General features: G+C 44.6%; 1 protein-coding gene across 1 annotated transcript in view; it reads right to left on the bottom strand.

Annotated features, from left to right (window-relative positions):
• Positions 1–1714, bottom strand: part of LOC140399547 (uncharacterized) — a 35628-nt gene extending 33914 nt beyond the window's left edge. The window contains exon 1 of the mRNA XM_072489090.1: positions 1674–1714. Within this exon, the coding sequence (XP_072345191.1) occupies positions 1674–1704 (31 nt within the window). The 5' untranslated portion in view covers positions 1705–1714. The remainder of the gene's footprint in view (positions 1–1673) is intronic.
• Positions 1715–18432: the final 16718 nt, after the last annotated feature.

The raw sequence follows: 18432 nt of genomic DNA, 5'->3' as shown, positions 1-18432 counted from the left end.
AGAAAGTATGAAATCTAGTCATTCAATAGCATGAAGGTCTTAACATTCCACGAATGGGCCCTAACAGACAAAGAGGGAGGAACAATTCCACAAGTAGCACAAGGACATTGGAGGATAAAAGTAAGTGCAGGGTGTGAAGAGACTGAGAGATAAATGCTGAGCACAACAGTCAGCTGAAACACCGATTGCAAGGCTTCAGTGTTTGTTCACATTAGAGATTACATCTCAGTTATATGCTCAGCTCCAGCAATCGGGACAGGGAAGTTCAAAATATTCAAATTTTGAGAAGACAACTCAGCGTGAATCTAACTTTTGCTTCTGCAAAATTCTGATGAAATCATAGACGAATGACTCCATTCTACCTTCATATAAGGTAAGATCTCGGTACACCAGACTTGCCCTGCTGCCATTTTAATCCTAATAATGGCAACGTTTATTTCTAAATAATCTATTGATGGTTCTTGAAGGTTTCAACAGCTTTGACCCTGACTATTTCCTTTATCATTCTATAAATGGTTCAGACACATTTGTCAGATGATAGAATATCTACGCCTTTACTGTGAAATATCAGTGTAATTGTGAATAAATGGATTATACCCCCTTGAGCGACTCTGTCCTTGAACAAGGCAAGACAAAAGAAAATAACTATATTCTCCAAACAGCACACAAGTATTCCATCTCTGCTAAAATTTCAGTTTGTCCAACTACTGATGGAAGAGGCTTTAATTCAACTCAAGGCCTCTGAGAAGCCATGATGCAGACCAGCTTATTTTCAGAGAATTTCACAGAATTTACAGTGCAGAAGGCGACCATTCTGCCCATCGAGTCTGCAGCAGCGGCTCATGGAAAGAGCACCCTACTTAAGCCCATACGTTCACCTTATCCCAGTAGCCCATCAACGCCAGCTAACCTTTTTGGACATTGAGGGCAATTTAGCATGGCCAATCCACCTAACCTGCGCATCTTTGGACCGTGTGAGGAAACCGGAGCACCCGGAGGAAACCCACGTCGAAACGGGGAAAACGTGCAGACTCCGAACAGACAGTGACACAGGCCGGGAATCGAACCTGGGATCCTGGAGCTGTGAAGCAACTGTGCTAACCACTGTGCTACCGTGCTGCCATATTAATTCGACAAGTAGACACAATCTGTCACAAATAGAAGCGTTAATGTTTGAATCATAAATCAACACCCCTTCAACACGATTCTTGGGCAAGTGATGCTCTGCCTCACACATTGGTGAAAAGGACCCACTTGGTGTTTGAGCTCAGCAGTTATTTGGCGGTGTAACAGGCTAATTAAACACTATGTAAATCAACTGATAATATCCTCAGGGTACATCCACTGATCAATGCAGTATAACAGGGCCAGGAGGTCAGTCGAAGTAGCAGACACTCTCTTGGCTTGCTGCTGTCATCAGCATCGCTCGACGTTCCCCCAATCTAAAGCCAGCTTAACTTTTTCATTGCTGCTCACACAGAATTCAACACAGTTAAGTTCCTGGTCCGATAGTACAAACTAATGCAATCTCCACCACTGGTATTGATTTAACACTCTCCGCTACCAGCGTTCCTGCGCCTCGGGGCTCAGATCCACTATGCCTCTGCTAGTACACACACCAAGCAGAAGCCAAAAACACACTCGGATCAATAAAAGATTGCTGCACTACTCACCAAAGAATAGAAAGAGGACACCACCCTCCATGTTCACTCTGAGGGACCTGAGGACATGTGAGTTGGAAGGACGGCGGGTAAGTGCCACTTCACAAAAATTCAAACCAGGAAATGTTAAATGAGAGAGGTTATATCTACTAGGAGGAAGTGACAGTTAAAGTCACAGTTAAAGCAACAGCGCTGAATCTTGCACAACAAAGGATGAAAAATTGATAAGATAATATCATGTTCGAAAGTGTTAACATTTGTAAGTTACACAATGATCATGTGTTGTTTCGGTTGTGGAGTTAAATGTAGAAGAAGTAACAACTTTAAACATTTGTGTTTGGTTGGAGATTGGTCTTCATCATAGTCAGGCATTCTGATTCTGTGAGGGACATTTCTTCACTTCAATCTCTTTTGGGATTGGCAGCACAGTAGCACAAGTGGACAGCACTGTGGCTGCACAGCGGCAGGGCCCCATGTTCGATTCCAATGGAATGTCCAAAGATGTGCAGGTTAGGTGGATTGGCCGTGCTACTTTGCCCATAGTGTCCAAAAAAGGTTAGGAGGGGTTATTGGGTTATGGAGATTGGATGGTAGTGAGGGATAAAATGGGTCAGTGCAGACTCGATGGGCCGAATGGCCTCCTTCTGCACTGTATGTTCTATGTTCTATGATAATCGACCAGACTGTAATTTTCAAAAATGTTCCATTTGTAAAAGAATGAGCAATGGATAAGTCTGCAACTGGTGTGTATAATATGACCAGGAGTTGTCCTATCGAAACTTGGAACTGTTACATCTCTGGAAGAGGACATTCAGCCCATTTTGTCCATGCCAGTCGGGGAGACCGGGGTGCCTTTATAATCCCACCTTCTTGCACCCGGTTCATAACCCTGTCGCTCACAAACATATCAGGTGCAGATGAAGGATTTTAAAGAAGGGTTTGGGGTCATGGACTCCACCATCAACTCGGGCAGCGATTTCAAGGCACCCACTAACGTCTGGGTGAAAATGTTCGCCCTCATGTCCCCTCTACACCTTCTCCCACTAAAGTTGTAACTATGTCCCCTGGCTTCAGACTTCTCGACCAAGAGAAACCACTTTATTCTGTCCATTCTTTCACATCCATTCAGAACTTTGCACAGCACAATTAATTCCCCCCTCAGCCTTCTTTGTACCAAAGGAAATAACCTCAAACTATCCAATCTATCATTGCAATTGCATGTGTTGAGCCCTGGCAACATTTTTACAAACCTCTTCTGCACTCTGTCCAGTGCAATTATGGCCTTCCTGTAATGTGGTGACCATTACTCCAGTTGTGGCCTCACCAGTGTTTGATACAATTCCAACATTGGACCCTTACTTTATATTCTATTCCTTTGCCAATGAAGCAGCACATTCCATGTACTTTCTTTCCGACCTTGCCGAATTGAACTGATACCTTTCGGGATCTGTCTACATGTACACCAAGCTCTCTCACTTCATTACCCTCTCAGTCTATTCCCATTTCTTGTGTACTCCCCATAACTGCTTGTTCTCAATAAATGCTGACCTCACACTTCCCAATGTTAAATTATATCTGAGATTTGATCGCTCCTCCACCAACCCATCTATATCATTTTTGAGATTATAGATATCCTTCTCACTAACCACAACTCTGCCAATATTTATGTCTATAAGACCAAAAGGCAGAGGATTAGAAACCGGCCATTCGACTCATCGAGTCTGCTCCGTCATTCAATCATGATATTTTTCTCATCGGTATTCTCCTGCCTTCTCCCCATAACCCCTGACCCCCTTATTGAACAAGAACCTATATATTTATATCTTAAAGACACTCAGTGATTTGGCCTCCACGGTAATGTGAGCCAAATAGTTCCACCGGTTTTCCATCTTGTGGTTGAATAAATCCATCACATCTCAGTTTTAATGGATCATCCCTTCGGTAAGAGTCTGTGCCCTAGTGTTCTAGATTTTTCCGACGAGTGGAAACACCCTCTCCACGTCCACACTATCTAGAACTCTCAGTTTCCTGTAAGTTGCAATAAGATCCTCCCATACCTAAACTCCCACGAACAAAGGCCTAGAGTACTCAACCGCTCCGCATACGACAGCTCTTCATTGCAGGGACCATTCTTGTGAACCCCTCTGGTCCGTTCCCAAGGCCAGCACATCCTTATTTTTATACGGGGTCGAAAACTGTCCAAATGGGGTCTGATCAGAGCCTTATACAGCCTTAGAAATACATCCCTGTTTGTGTATTCTCGCCTTCTCGACATGAGGCTAACATTGCATTTGCCTTCCTAACTGCCAAATGAACTGGCATTCGGACTTATAAGTCCCTGTTTCTTTCTGGTTTCCTGAGACTTTTCGCATTTTGAATATAGTCTATGCCTCCAGTCATCCTATCAAAGTGTGTAACCTCACACTTTTCCACATTGCAGCCCCGTGCTTCGTCAATGCTCCCTGTCCCTTTGGATATCTTTGTATCATCTGCAAACTTAGCAATAGAGCCCTCAGTTCTTTATTCCAGATAATTAATGTATACAATAAAAACATGTGGCCCCTAAATCCACCCCTGAGGCACAGCACTAGTCACCGGCTGCCAACCAAAAAATAACCTCTTTTCCCCCACCCCTCCGCCTTCTGCCAGTCAGCCAATCCTCCATCAATGCCAGGATCTTACCCTGAACAGCATGGGCTCTTAACTTATTTAACAGTCTCCTGTGCGAGACCTTGTCAAATACCTTCTGGAAATCTAAATCAAGCACATCCACTGGTTCTCCGTTGTCTAACTTCCTTGTTACCTACTCAGACATGTCCTCCTCGTGAAGAGGCCTCTTTGATCATGCCTTCTCCAAGTACCCCACAATCTTATCTTTAATTACGAACTTTAAAATCTTACTAATGACCGAAGTCAGGCTAACCGACCTATAATTTCCTGTCTTCTGCCTCCCACCCTTCCTAAACAGTGGTGTTAATTTACGCATTTTGCAGTCCTCTGGGACCCTCCGTGCCACCAGTGATTTCTGAGAGATCATCACCAAAGCCCCCACAATCACCTGAACTATCTCCTTTAGAACCCTTGGGGTATAGTCCATCCGGTCAGTTGATTCATCCACCCTCGGACGTTTCTGCTTCCCCAGAACGTTCTCTTTAGTGTTGGGCACTAACGTTAACTGTGACCCCTGGAGCAGCACGGTGGCTCAGTGGTTAGCATTGCTGCCTGACGGGGCCGAGGTCCCAGGTTCGATCCGAGCTCTCGGTCACTTTCCGTGTGGAATTTGCACATTATCCCGTGTTTGCGTGGGACATGCCAAAAATGCGCTGGGTAGATGGATTGGCCACACTAAAAAGCCCCTACATTGGAAAAAATGAATTGGGTACTCTAATTTAAAAAAATAAAACTGTGCCCCCTGATTCTCGGTATGTTCTGGTACCCCACCGATGTCTTCCACCGAGAAGACTGATGTAAAGTGACTATTCGTTCTCCTGCCATTTCTTTGTTTCCGATTACGACTTCTCCATCCTCAGTTTTCGGTGGTCTAATGCCTGTTATTGCCTCGCTCTCTTACCCTTTATATATTTCCAAATACCTATTGCAACCTTCATTTGTATTACTGGCCATCTTACCCTCATACATTATCCTCTCCACCCTCATTGCATTTTTAATAATCCTTTATTCGCGTTGAAAGGCTTCCCAATCCTTTGGCTTAACACTAATACTCGCCACGTTGTATGCTTTGTATTTTGCTTTAAATCTTTCGTTGACTTTCCCCGCCAGCCCTGGATGCTTCGTCCTCCCCTTAGATGATTCATCTTCCTTGGGATAATTTTCAGTTGTACCTCCCGAATAACCGCCAAGAAGCCCTGCCTTTGCTGCTGCACTGTCTTCCCTGCACGGCTCCACTTGCAACCAACTCTGGCCAGCTCCTCCCTCACGTAGTAGTTTCCTTGATGCAATTTCAAATACCGTTCCATCTGATTCTTTGTTCTCCGTTTAAAACGGTGGTAGTGGGCGGCAAGTTGCACAGTAGTTAGCACAGTTGCTTCACAGCGCCAGGGTCCCAGGTTCGATTCCCCGCAGGGTCACTGTCTGTGCGGAGTCTGCATGTTCTGCCCGTATCTGCGTGGGTTTCCTCCGGGTGCTCCGGCTTCCTCCCACAAGTCCCGAAAGATGCGGTGTTAGTGAATTGGACATTCTGAATTCTCCCTCTGTGTACCCGAACAGGCGCCGGGGTGTGGCGACTAGGGGCTTTTCACAGTAACTTCATTGCAGTGCTAATGTATGCCTACTTGTGACAATAAAGATTATCAAAAAGTAAAAAGGCATTCGATCCTACTGTGCTTTCTGTCCCCAAATAGTATCTTCACCTTAAGATTCCTTCATTACGTCTGCCTCATTATACATCACCAAACCCAGAATTGTCTCCTCCCTAGTGCATTCTGTCCCAAGTTGCTCATAAAAATAATCTCTTAGACAGTCCACGAATTCCATTTCTTGGGATCCAGTAGCAACCTGATTTTCCCATTCCACGTGCATCTTGAAGTCCTTACAATTATTGTAATATTGTTCTTTTAGCAGATGTTTCTATCTCCTGGCTTGGCTACTGCCCCAGATCCTGACTACTGCCTGGACATAACTCAAATCAGGGACTTTTTTTCATTTGCGACTCCTCAACGCCACCCAAACACATTTTACGCCTTCTTACCCTATATCTCTCCTGGCTATCGATTTAATTTCATTTCGAACAAACGATGCAAACTCGCGTTATCTGCCCATCTGCCTGTCGTTTTGACAGGCACATATTCTTGGATATTTAGATACCAGTCTGATTCCCGTGTACCTACGTCTCTGTGATGCCCACAACATCGTATCAACCAATGTCATTGCGCGCAAGAAGCTAATTTACTTTGTTTGGTATACTGCGCACATTTAGGTGCAAGACTCTCAGTCCGACATTGACCACCTCCCATCTCATATTTGTCCCCGTCTTTGCTCTGCATTAAGTTAGATTCCTGCCACTTTCGGTACTCTCTGTTCTATTTCTTGTCACCTGCAATTTTGCAATCATGCCCCGCACGTTCATGTGTTATGTTAAAAGTAACGTGAGCTTAAAAACAGAATTAAGTACATTAACACTTTAACAATCATCAGGAAAACCGTTCTGAAATGGAAGAAAAAAATTTAACTCGCGATGCACTGTTGCCACCATGTATATTTCAACTAAGCATCCCTATACAGTTCACTGTCCACTCATAAATATAGTCAGCAATCAGGTTTACTTCCTGTTCCGGTGCAGGCCTTTTGACAGAGACCCGTTTAGGAACAATGTGGAAATCATTCTGCTTTCACAGGCTTAAGTCCGATGACAAAACTGCCACAAAAATCTGACAGACCTGGCTCTTCTCATCAATATATCATATTTGACCCAGTGGGATATCGCATGTCCATTACCGCCGATTACACACCATCCTTCATTAATTAACTATACCCGGTAAATCTCCATTCCATAAACCTTATTTCAATAGCCCTGTACACGGAAACAAATAACTAGTTAATGTCAATGCCAAAAATCATATTTATGGCTCTTTAATCACAGCGTTAGCAGACATATGGCCTGAATGTATTTGAACTCAGGACCGTTAACAACATTACCACAGCAATATAGAACAACTCCATACATTCACCACATCTCTTGCCGTGGAATGAAAACTCCATATGGTCATTCCCAAGGCTGCCCAAAACCAAAACAATTTAATTAAAAAGACTGGACACAATCCCGCGTTCCTTTGTTGCTGTCAATACACGCGGGAATGTTTATTGTGACTGAGAGACTGAACCTGATTTCAGTTTGTATTAAATTGGAGCTCTCCCCATCTCATCCCATCACTCACTCATCCAGTATCGGACATGCAGGCGGCATCAATGCCCATGGGGTGTATTTGCAGTGTCCCCGTTCTCCTCAGTGGATCAGGACTCACGGTTCACGAAGTCCATACAGAGCAATACTTATTTTAAAAAGTTGTTCAATTTCCAAGTTCTAGGTAATTGGTTGGTGAATTAATAGTACCTTTTCCGTGATTAATCCATCGGCAGCATTATTAACCCACAACTTTGTGAGCGGATGTTTGCAGTCAGGGGTTGTTCTGCTATGTGTGGTGCCGTTGACTACCAGAGCGGTGTCTCCAAGCCTATCATTTCGGCTGGGAAACATGTGCTCGGTTGTGAGAGGAGTTATTCAGCTTCTCCAGACACGGAAATTAAATTGAAATTGAACTACAGGTGAAATTTCAAATGAGTCCATGTTTTTCATTGAGAATAATTGGTAACTGTGATCAGAAGTTCTGGGGAAGCCATGATGTTTCACATCAGGCCACGGCAGGTACATCTGTTCTGCTAGTCTTTCCAAACGGCCACCTCCTATATGTGGTGCGGTGTTGTTAAATGCGTGACATGGTGAACAGAGATACATGAAATGTAATCTTTACGTGAAAAACCTTGCCACCAAAACGGCCAATACTGCTATCGGTAATTCGGAGAGGCACATTTAGTTTAACATCCGGCATTTCTACTTCGTCTGAAGTGAGAAGCTCATTGCAATACAGCCACAATCTTGCTGCTGAAATGACCAATCGTTGCAGCTTAGAAAGCGTTTCAGCGACGGAGATGTAGAAACCTAAAGGATTGTAAATTATTCTGAATACAGGTGTAGCTTTTTGCGAGTCCTGGCCATTCTGTCATCTTCATTAATAAGAAGAGGGTGGTGGTGAAAAGGCCAGCATTCATGGCTTATCCTGAATTGCCCTTGGGATTACGGTAGTGAGCTGTGTTCTTCATCAGCTGCCGTCCATATGGTGTAGGTACACCCAATGTGCTGTTAGAGAGAGAGATCCAGGATTTTGACAAAGCGATCTCGATATATATCAATAGTGACAGCTGGCCATTCACACGATAGCACATGATAGATTCTAGTGGTTTGATGGCTAGATTAGGAGACCATGATGGCTTCTCTTGTTGCAGATGTCGAAATCCACTTCGCAGCACTTGGCACACAGTCGTAAACATTATGACAGTACTCATCCAGTTACTTTCATCCACTTACTTTTTATAATGTTGTTACGTTTCCCGCCTCTCCTTCCCTCCCAGTCAGTGCATTCCCGACTCCTAACACCCATGGGGTGTTGTCCTCTGATCCAGTCTGAGCCAATTGCCGCCCACTTTACAATAATGCTCCTCGATATTAACCCTGGAACTAAGGAGAACTGCGTGTCCCTATCTATCGTGTCTGTGCACCTCAGCTTGCTCCTCAGCCGTCTGTGTTTTGAATTAAAGAACACGATCCAATCTACCCTCTCTTCATAGCTGAAATTCTCCACCCGAGGCAAAATCCTGATGAAGCTGCACTGCACCGTCGATGGAGAGGCGACCAGAACAGCACACAGTACTGCTGCTTTGACCTAACGGGAGACTTGTGCAGTTCCAACATTAGCTCCCTGCTCTTATATATGGGGCACGGTTATTAAAGTCTCGTGTCCAGTGTGCCTTTTTACTAATCTCTTGAACTGTCCTGCCGCCTCTGGACAATAATCACAAGATCCATCTGTTCCTCTGAGCTTCTCGTGTCCTATGATGCATTGCATACTCCCTTCTCTTTTACTCCTTCCAAGGTGCGTCACCTCTCATTTTTCAGAGCTAAATTACACCTGCCACTGGCCCATCTGACCAACCGTCTATATATCCCTGCAGCAACAGTGGGCCAAGCACTGAACTCTGTGGTCCACCAGTGAACACCGGACTTCTTAACTCATTTTAACAATTGCCACGAAGTCAGTTTTGGATTTAACTTGACAAGGGACACTGCAACCCACATGCTTTTACTTACTGTATCAGTCGTGCAAGTGGGAACTTTGTCGAGCCTTTGCTGGAATCCATATAAGCCACAACTTCTCGACCCTCACATATACACTCGATCACCTTCTCGAGAAATGCAATCAAATTCCTGAGGTTTGACCTCTCTCTGGGAAAGTCATGATGACTATCACTGATCAAACCCAGCCTCTACAAGTGAAGATTAGAATGTCAGCTTCAGAATGTTCCCCCCCCCCCCCGATTATGAAGGTATTTTGAAGCTTTTTGGAAAAAAAAATTTTCTTTTATCAACTAATGATTTTGTTATTGACTCATTTGTTTTTTTAATTTCATTTTTTATGATTGATGATGATTACAATACAATATGGACAAGTGTGCAGAGGTTTTCCTCAGATTTTGTTTCATATCTATGACATTACTGTATGAATCTGCAATACTATATAACTTACCATGTAATAATCTTTTATAATAATCTTTATTAATGTCAACAGGAGGCTTACATTAACACTGCAATGAAGTTACTGTGCAAATCCCCGAGTCGCCACGCTCCAGCGCTGTACGGGTACACTGAGAGAGAATTCCGAATGTCCAATTCAGCTAACAAGCTCGTCGTTTGGGACTTGTGGGAGGAAACCGGAGCACCCGGGAGAAATCTACGCAGACACGAGGAGAACATGCAGACTCCGCACGCACAGTGATCCAAGCGGGGATAGAAACTGGGACGCTGGAGCTGTGAACCAACAGTGCTAACCACTGTGCTGCATTCCGCCCGTTCTTTAAAAGTAGTCGTATGCTTTCAGTGAAAATACGAATTAAAAAGTCCTACGTTCCGACAGTGAAAGCGCAGAATGGAATCATGAGTGTTCTGCCTGATCAGTTTTTGATGTGTCAAATTAAATTTTGAAAACATGCAATTATGTCTCTGATGACTCTTTGCACACGTTCTGAGGCGTCTGAAAATGCTGTTATCTTGGAGATAGTCTGACATTGACATCAGTCTTAAAATAGGAAATGTCCCCACAGGCTCCAATTTGTGTTTCACGACATGACATCAAAAACGTCAAAACATATTTACCTGATTATTCTATGTTGTTTGTGTTTTTATTAGTTTATTTATTCTTTCATTCGGACATTTGCTGTTCAATTATGGTGTTAACTTTCTGTACAGAACAAATAAAGAAGAAACGTACAACACAGGAACATGCACATCGGCCCTCCAAGTCTGCGCCGACAATGCTTGCAGTCCAACATAAAACCTTCTACACTTCCAGGATCTGTTTCCCCCTATTCACATCTTATTCATGTAATTATGAAGACACCCCTTAATCGTCACTACCGTACCTTCTTCCACCGCGTCCTCCAACAGCGATTTCCAGGCAAGAACTACCCTCTGTGTAGTTCTCCCTCAATTAATAGGTCATTCAGCGAAAATTATCTTGCATTTAAACTCACACATATGCACACAATGATTCACACAGCTGCACAGATAAACACGCTCTTTCACATACACTGAGCTACAGATGTGGAGAAGACGAGGTAGAGACAGCGTAATGATAGTTGGCTGAACTGACTTGGATGTTTTGCGACAGATTTGTCCAATAACAGACTTGGGTAACGTCTTCAAAATAATTTTTTGTATAATGTGGTATCTTCGTTGTCCTTTATTACGCAATAAAACTGCATTGGCATCGCCACCTGTGAAAATGCTTGGCTGTGCCGTGCATTTTTGTGTAATTTCTCGTGGGCAACATTCACATAGTCGCTTTCTGAATCAGCAAGTGCATATTTCATGGATGAATTCGATTGGCAAGCGCTGTTCCTTGCATTTGATCAACTCTTTGTATTAGGGATAAGCGGATCAATTCAGTGAATATTACCAATTTAACAGGCGCTATTGCTGTGGCGATGTGTTTTTTCCTGATTCACACGGGTATTTTGAATAAATGCAGTTCCAGCTATTGGACATGGCATAAATGCATTTCAGATGATATTGGAGATAGAATTTAGAGGGAATAAATAACAAGACCACATAGTGGAAGTGGCGCTGCGTTGTAAATGTCCTGGTTTTTGTCACAAATGGCTAATGCAACTATTTTCTTTTCAGAAACACTATTGTGCAATATTTATCTGATATGAGTGGTACTGATCAATAAAATTAATCTCGAGAGGAAATTGCTAATTGACCTGCATTTCAAGTTTCTGCACAAGGTCTTCACGTTCTGATAATTTCCTGGCATCAGGCACCTCTTTCTGCCTCGATTACATTGAGCATGATTGAGGAAATGCTGCTTTTTTTCTGCTTCTGTATTGCATTAGGTATGCATTAGAAAGAAGAAGGTTGAGAGGTGTCTTAATAAAGGCATACAAGATACATTTTTATCTAAAGTCTAGTCTTTCTATTATTTAGTTAATTAACTTAAAAGTTGCTGTTTGGTTTAGAAGAAGGTGAATTTTCAATCAGCTTTTAACAAAGGTTCTACTTGTAGGTCCTTGGAGCTGGAGCTTGTTAATTAGTGAATTGCATTAAGCCAGTTTTCAGAGGCTAGATTCACAGTATAATAGTGATCCACCTACAGTGCAGACTTTGTTTGCACTGAGTGCTGAATTTGGTGCATTTGAGTGTTATAGTGAGAGTTTGGTGACTGAGGGAGTTAGGTGAGGAGGGAGTAAGGTTCTCCTTTCATTTAGTTTCCTTCATTTCCGCAAAGAGCGAGAAGGGAGCCAGGAGTTTACAGAGAATGCAGCTGACTGGGAGCAAAGTTGGAGAGCGGAGGTCCAGTTGGTCCAAAGGGCAGCAATGTTCTGTAAGGTAAGATGGGATGGAGGCTAAGCCAGTTGCATGCTCCTCCTATAGGATGTGGGTGGTGAGGGATACCATCGGTGTCCCGCTGACTATACCTGCGGGAAGGGCACCCACCTCCAGCTCCTCAGACACCGAGTTAGGGAACTGGAGCTGGAGCTGGATGAACTTTGGATCATCCGGGAGGCAGAGGGGGTTATAGAGAAGAGTTACAGGGAGGTAACCACACCCAAGGTACAGGACAACAGTAGCTGGGTTACAGTAGGGGGAAAGAAAATAAACAGGCAGACAGTTCAGGGATCCCTCGTGGCCTTTCCCCTTCAAAACAAGTGGACCGTTTTGGATGCTGTTGAGGGGGGAGGGGGGAGGGTGATGTACCGGGGGAAGGCGCTAGCGGCCAAATCTCTGGTACTGAGTCGAGCTCTGGGGCTCAGAAGGGAAGGGGGGGGATGGAAAATCAATAGTAACAGGAGACTCAATGGTGAGAGGAATAGATAGGAGATTCTGTGGTCGCGAGCGAGACTCCCGGAAGGTATGTTGCCTCCCGGGTGCCAGGGCCAGGGATGTCTTGGATCGTGCCTTCAGGAACCTTAAGGGGGAGGGGGAGCAGCCAGAAGTCCTTGTGCACATTGGTACCAACGACGTAGGTAGGAAATGGGGTGTGGAGGTAATAAACAAGTTTAGGTAGTTAGGCTGGAAGTTAAAAGCCAGAACAGACAGAGTTGTCATCTCTGGTTTGTTGCCGGTGCCACGTGATAGCGAGGCAAGGACTAGGGAGAGAGTGCAGTTGAATACGTGGCTGCAGGGATGGTGTAGGAGGGAGGGCTTCAGGTAATTGGATAATTGGAGCGCATTCTGGGGAAGGTGAGACCTGTACAAGCAGGACGGGTTCCATCTGAAGCAGAGGAGCACCAATATCCTGGGAGGGAGGCTTTCTAGTTGTCTTCGGGAGGGTTTAAACTAAGTTGGCAGGGGAATGGGAACCGGATTTGTAGTCCAGCAATTAAGGTAGCTGATATTCAGGACGCCAAAGCGTGTAGTGAGGCAGTGGCGATGGGAACACTGACAAATGAGAGTACTTGCAGGCACGGAGATATGTATCTTTCAACGCAAGAAGCATCAGGAATAAGGTGGGTGAACTTAAGGCATGGATCGGTACTTGGGACTACGATGTGGTGGCCATCACGGAAACTTGGATTGAAGAGGGGCAGAAATGGTTGTTGGAGGTCCCTGGTTATAGATGTTTCAATGAGATTAGGGACGGTGGTAAAAGTGGTGTGGGGTGGCATTGTTAATTAGAGATAGTATAACAGCTGCAGAAAGGCAGTTCGAGGAGTATCTGCCTACTGAGTTAGTATGGGTTGAAGTCAGAAATAGGAAAGGAGCAGCCACCTTGTTGGGAGTTTTCTATAGGTCCCCCAATAGTAGAAGAGATGTGGAGGAACAGATTGGGAAACAGATTTTGGAAAGGTGCAGAAGTCACAGGGTAGTAGTCATGGGTGACTTCAACTTCCCAAACATTGAGTGGAAACTCTTTCGATCAAATAGTTTGGATGGGCTGGTGTTTGTGCAGTGTGTCCAGGAAGCTTTTCTAACACAGTATGTAGATTGACCGACCAGCGGGGAGGCCATATTGGATATGGTACTTTGTAATGAACCAGGGCAAGTGATAGATTTGTTAGTGGGGGAGCATTTTGGAGATAGTGACCACAATTCTGTGACTTTCACTTTAGTAATGGAGTGGGATAGGTGCGTGCAACAGGGCAAGGTTTACAATTGGGGGAAGGGTAACTATGATGTTGTCAGACAAGAATTGAAGTGCATAAGTTGGGAACATAAGCTGTCACGGAAGGGCACAAGTGAAATGTGGAACTTGTTCAAGGAACAGGTACTACGTTACCTTAATATGTATGTCCCTGTCAGGCAGGGAAGAGGTGGTCGAGTGAGGGAACCATGGTTGACAAGAGAGGTTGAATGTCAAATTAAGAGGGAGAAGGAGACTTATGTAAGGCTGAGGAAACAAGGTTCAGAAAGGGCGCTGGAGGGATACAAGATAGCCAGGAGGGAACTGAGGAAAGGTATTAGGAGAGCTAAGAGAGGGCATGAACAAAATTTGGCGGGTAGGATAAAGCAAAACCCCAAGGCCTTTTACACATATGTGCAAAATATGAGAATGTATGGAGCGAGGGTACGTCCGATCAAAGACAGTAGCGGGAGATTGTGTATTGAATCTGAAGAGATAGGAGAGGTCTTGAATAAGTACTTTTCTTCAGTATTTACAAATGAGAGGGACTATATTGTTGGAGAGGACAGTGTGAAACAGACTGGTAAGCTCGAGGAAATACTTGTTAGGAAGGAAGGTGTGTTGGGCATTTTGAAAACTTGAGGATAGACAACTCCCCCGGGCCTGACCGGATATATCCAAGGATTCTATGGGAAGCAAGAGATGAAATTGCAGAGCCGTTGGCAATGATCTTTTCGTCCTCACTGTCAACAGGGGTGGTACCAGGGGATTGGAGAGTGGCGAATTTTGTGCCCCTGATCAAAAAGGGGACGAGGGATAACCCTGGGAATTACAGGCCAGTCAGTCTTACTTCGATGGTAGCTAAAGTAATGGAAAGGGTACTGAGGGATAGGGTTTCTGAGCATCTGGAAAGACACTGCTTGATTAGGGATAGTCAGCATGGATTTGTGAGGGGTAGATCTTTCCATAAAAGTCTTATTGAATTCTTTGAGGAGGTGACCAAGCATGTGGATGAAGGTAAAGCTGTGGATGTAGTCTACATGGAATTTAGTAAGGCATTTGATAAGGTTCCCCATGGTAGGCTTATGCAGAATGTAAGGAGGCATGGAATAGTGGGAGATTTGGCCAGTTGGATAACGAACTGGTTAACCGATAGAATTCAGAGAGTGGTGGTGGATGGCAAATATTCAGCCTGGATCCCAGTTACCAGTGGTATTCCGCAGGGATATGTTCTGGGGCCTCTGCTGTTTGTGATTTTCATGAATGACTTGGATGAGGGAGTTGAAGGGTGGGTCAGTAAATTTGCAAACGATACGAAGATTGGTGGAAATATGAATGCAGAATACAGGGTTAACGGTAGGGTTCTTGGCAATGTGGAGGAGCAGAGAGATCTTGGGGTCTATGTTCATACATCTTTGAAAGTTGCCACTCAAGTGAATAGAGCTGTGAAGAAGGTCTATGGTGTGCTCGAGTTCATTAACAGAGGAATTGAATTTAAGAGCCGTGAGGAGATGATGCAGCTGTAGAAAACCTTGGTAAGGCCACATTTGGAGTACTGTGTACAGTTCTGGTCGCCTCATTTTAGGGAGGATGTGGAAGCTTTGGAAAAGTTGCAATGGAGATTTTCCAGGATGGTGCCTGGAATGGAGAGTAGGTCTTACGAGGAAAGGTTGAGGACGCTAGGCCTTTTCTCATTAGAATGGAGAAGGATGAGGGGCCACTTGATAGAGGTTTATAAGATCATCAGGGTAATAGACAGAGTAGACAGCCAGAGTCTTTGTCCCCGGGTGGAACAAACCGTTACAAAGGGACATAAATTTAAGGTGAAAGGTGGAAAATATAGGAGGGATGTCAGAGGTAGGTTCTTTATCCTGAAAGTAGTGTGGGCATGGAATGCACTGCCTGTGGAAGTAGTTGAGTCGGAAACATTAGGGACCTTCATGCAGCTATTGGATAGGTTTCTCGGTAGAATGATATAGTGTAGATTAATTTGTTCTTAAGGTCAGCACGGTAGCATTGTGGATAGCACAATTGCTTCACAGCTCCAGGGTCCCATGTTCGATTCCGGCTTGGGTCACTGTCTGTGCGGAGTCTGCACATCCTCCCCGTGTGTGAGTGGGTTTCCGCCGCGTTCTCCGGTTTATGCCCTTAGTGTCCAAAATTGCCCTTGGTGTTGGATGCAGGTGTTGAGTTTGGGTAGGGTGCTCTTTCCAAGAGCCGGTGCAGACTCAGGGGGCCGAATGGCCTCCTTCTGCACTGTAAATTCAATGATAATCTATGATTAATCTAGGACAAAGTTTCGGCACAACATTGTGGGCCGAAGGGCCTGTTCTGTGCTGTATTTTCTATGTTCTATGTTCTATGTCCTCCCACAGTCCAAAGATATGCAAGTTAGGTGGATTGGCCATGATAAATTGACCTTAATGTCCAAAATTGCCCTTAGTGTTGGGTGGGGTTACTGGATTATGGTGATAGGGTGGAGGTGTGGGCTTGGGTAGGGTGTTCCAATAGCAGTTGCAGACTCGATGGGCCGAATGGCCTCCTTCTGTACTGTAAATTCTATTATAATCTATGATTAATCTGGGACAAAGGTTCCGCACAACATCGTGGGCCGAAGGGCCTGTTCTGTGCTGTATTTTTCTATGTTCTATGTAAGATGATCAGAGGATTAGATAGGGTGGACAGTGAGAGCCTTTTTCCTCGTGTGGTGATGTCGAGCACGAGGGGACATAGCTTTAGATTGAGGGGTGCTAGATATAGGACAGGTGTCAGAGGTAGGTGCTTTACTCTGAGAGTAGTAAGGGCGTGGAATGCTCTGCCTGTAACAGTAGTGGACTCGCCAACATTAACGGCATTCAAATGGTCATTGGATAAACATATGGACGACAAGGAAAGTGTAGATGGGCTTTAGATTGGTTTCACAGGTCGACGCAACATCGAAGGCCGAAGGGCCTGCACTGCGCTGTAATGTTCTATGCTCTATGTTCTATGTTCTATGGTCCTATTCAATCTGAAAGCATTCAATGATGAAGAGAATACCGATTGTGTGACTCTACACACGTGCTTCCTTTGCCATTTGCAACATGAACTGGCAAATCCATTCAGCAGTTTTTCAAGCATGTCTGTTTCTTTCCCTTGATCGGGTTGCCCTCTGTGTCCAGGATAACCAAAATTCCGAAATTCAGCAAAGGGACTAGACACAAACCAACTGGGATTGAGTCCATGAAATTAAGAAGTGAATGAGGAATGTTCAATTTCGATTCTTCAAGAAAGCCACTGTGTCATCTTTCAAACCATCCCTAAGCTCCCCTCCCTCAAGAAGGGGAACATGGTGATATTTTCACATGACAGTCAGCCAATCCTCCATCAATGCCAGGATCTTACCCTGAACAGCATGGGCTCTTAACGTATTTAACAGTCTCCTATGCGAGCCCTTGTCAAATGCCTTCTGGAAATCGAAATCAATCATATCCACTGGTTCTCCTTTGTCTAACTTCCTTGTTACCTACTCAGACATGTCCTCCACGTGAAGAGGCCTCTTTGATCATGCCTTCTCCAAGTACTCCACAATCTTATCTTTAATTACGGACTCTAAAATCTTACTAATGACCGAAGTCAGGCTAACCGACATATATTTTCCTGTCATCTGCCTCCCACCCTTCCTAAACAGGGGTGTTAATTTACGCATGTTTCAGTCCTCTGGGACCCTCCGTGCCACCAGTGTTTTCTGAGATATCATCACCAAAGCCTCTACAATCACCTCAGCTATCTCCTTTAGAACCATTGGGATAAAGGCCATCCGGTCAGTTGATTCATCCACCGTCGGACGTTTCTGTTTCCCCAGAACGTTCTCTTTAGTGTAGGGCACTAACGTTAACTGTGCCCCCTGGAGCAGCACGGTGGCTCAGTGGTTAGCATTGCTGCCTGGCGGCGCCGAGGTCCCAGGTACGATCCGAGCTCTCGGTCACTTTCCGTGTGGAATTTGCACATTATTCCCTTGTTTGCGTGGGTCTCGCCCCCACATGCCAAAAATGCGCTGGGTAGATGGATTGGCCACACTAAATAGCCCCTACATTGGAAAAAATGAATTGGGTACTCTAATTTTAAAAAAGAAAACTGTGCCCCCTGATTCTCGGTATCTTCTGGTACCCCACCGATGTCTTCCACCGAGAAGTGACTATTCGTTCTCCTGCCATTTCTTTGTTTCCGATTACGACTTCTCCATCCTCAGTTTCCGATGGTCTAATGCCTGTTATTGCCTCTCTCTCTTACCCTTTATATATTTCCAAATACCTATTGCAACCTTCATTTGTATTACTGGCTATCTTACCCTCATACATTATCCTCTCCACCCTCAT

The sequence above is a fragment of the Scyliorhinus torazame genome, chromosome 23 (assembly GCF_047496885.1).
Source record: "Scyliorhinus torazame isolate Kashiwa2021f chromosome 23, sScyTor2.1, whole genome shotgun sequence".
Taxonomy (NCBI): Eukaryota; Metazoa; Chordata; class Chondrichthyes; order Carcharhiniformes; family Scyliorhinidae; genus Scyliorhinus; species Scyliorhinus torazame.
This window is presented reverse-complemented; position numbering and strand designations above follow the sequence as displayed.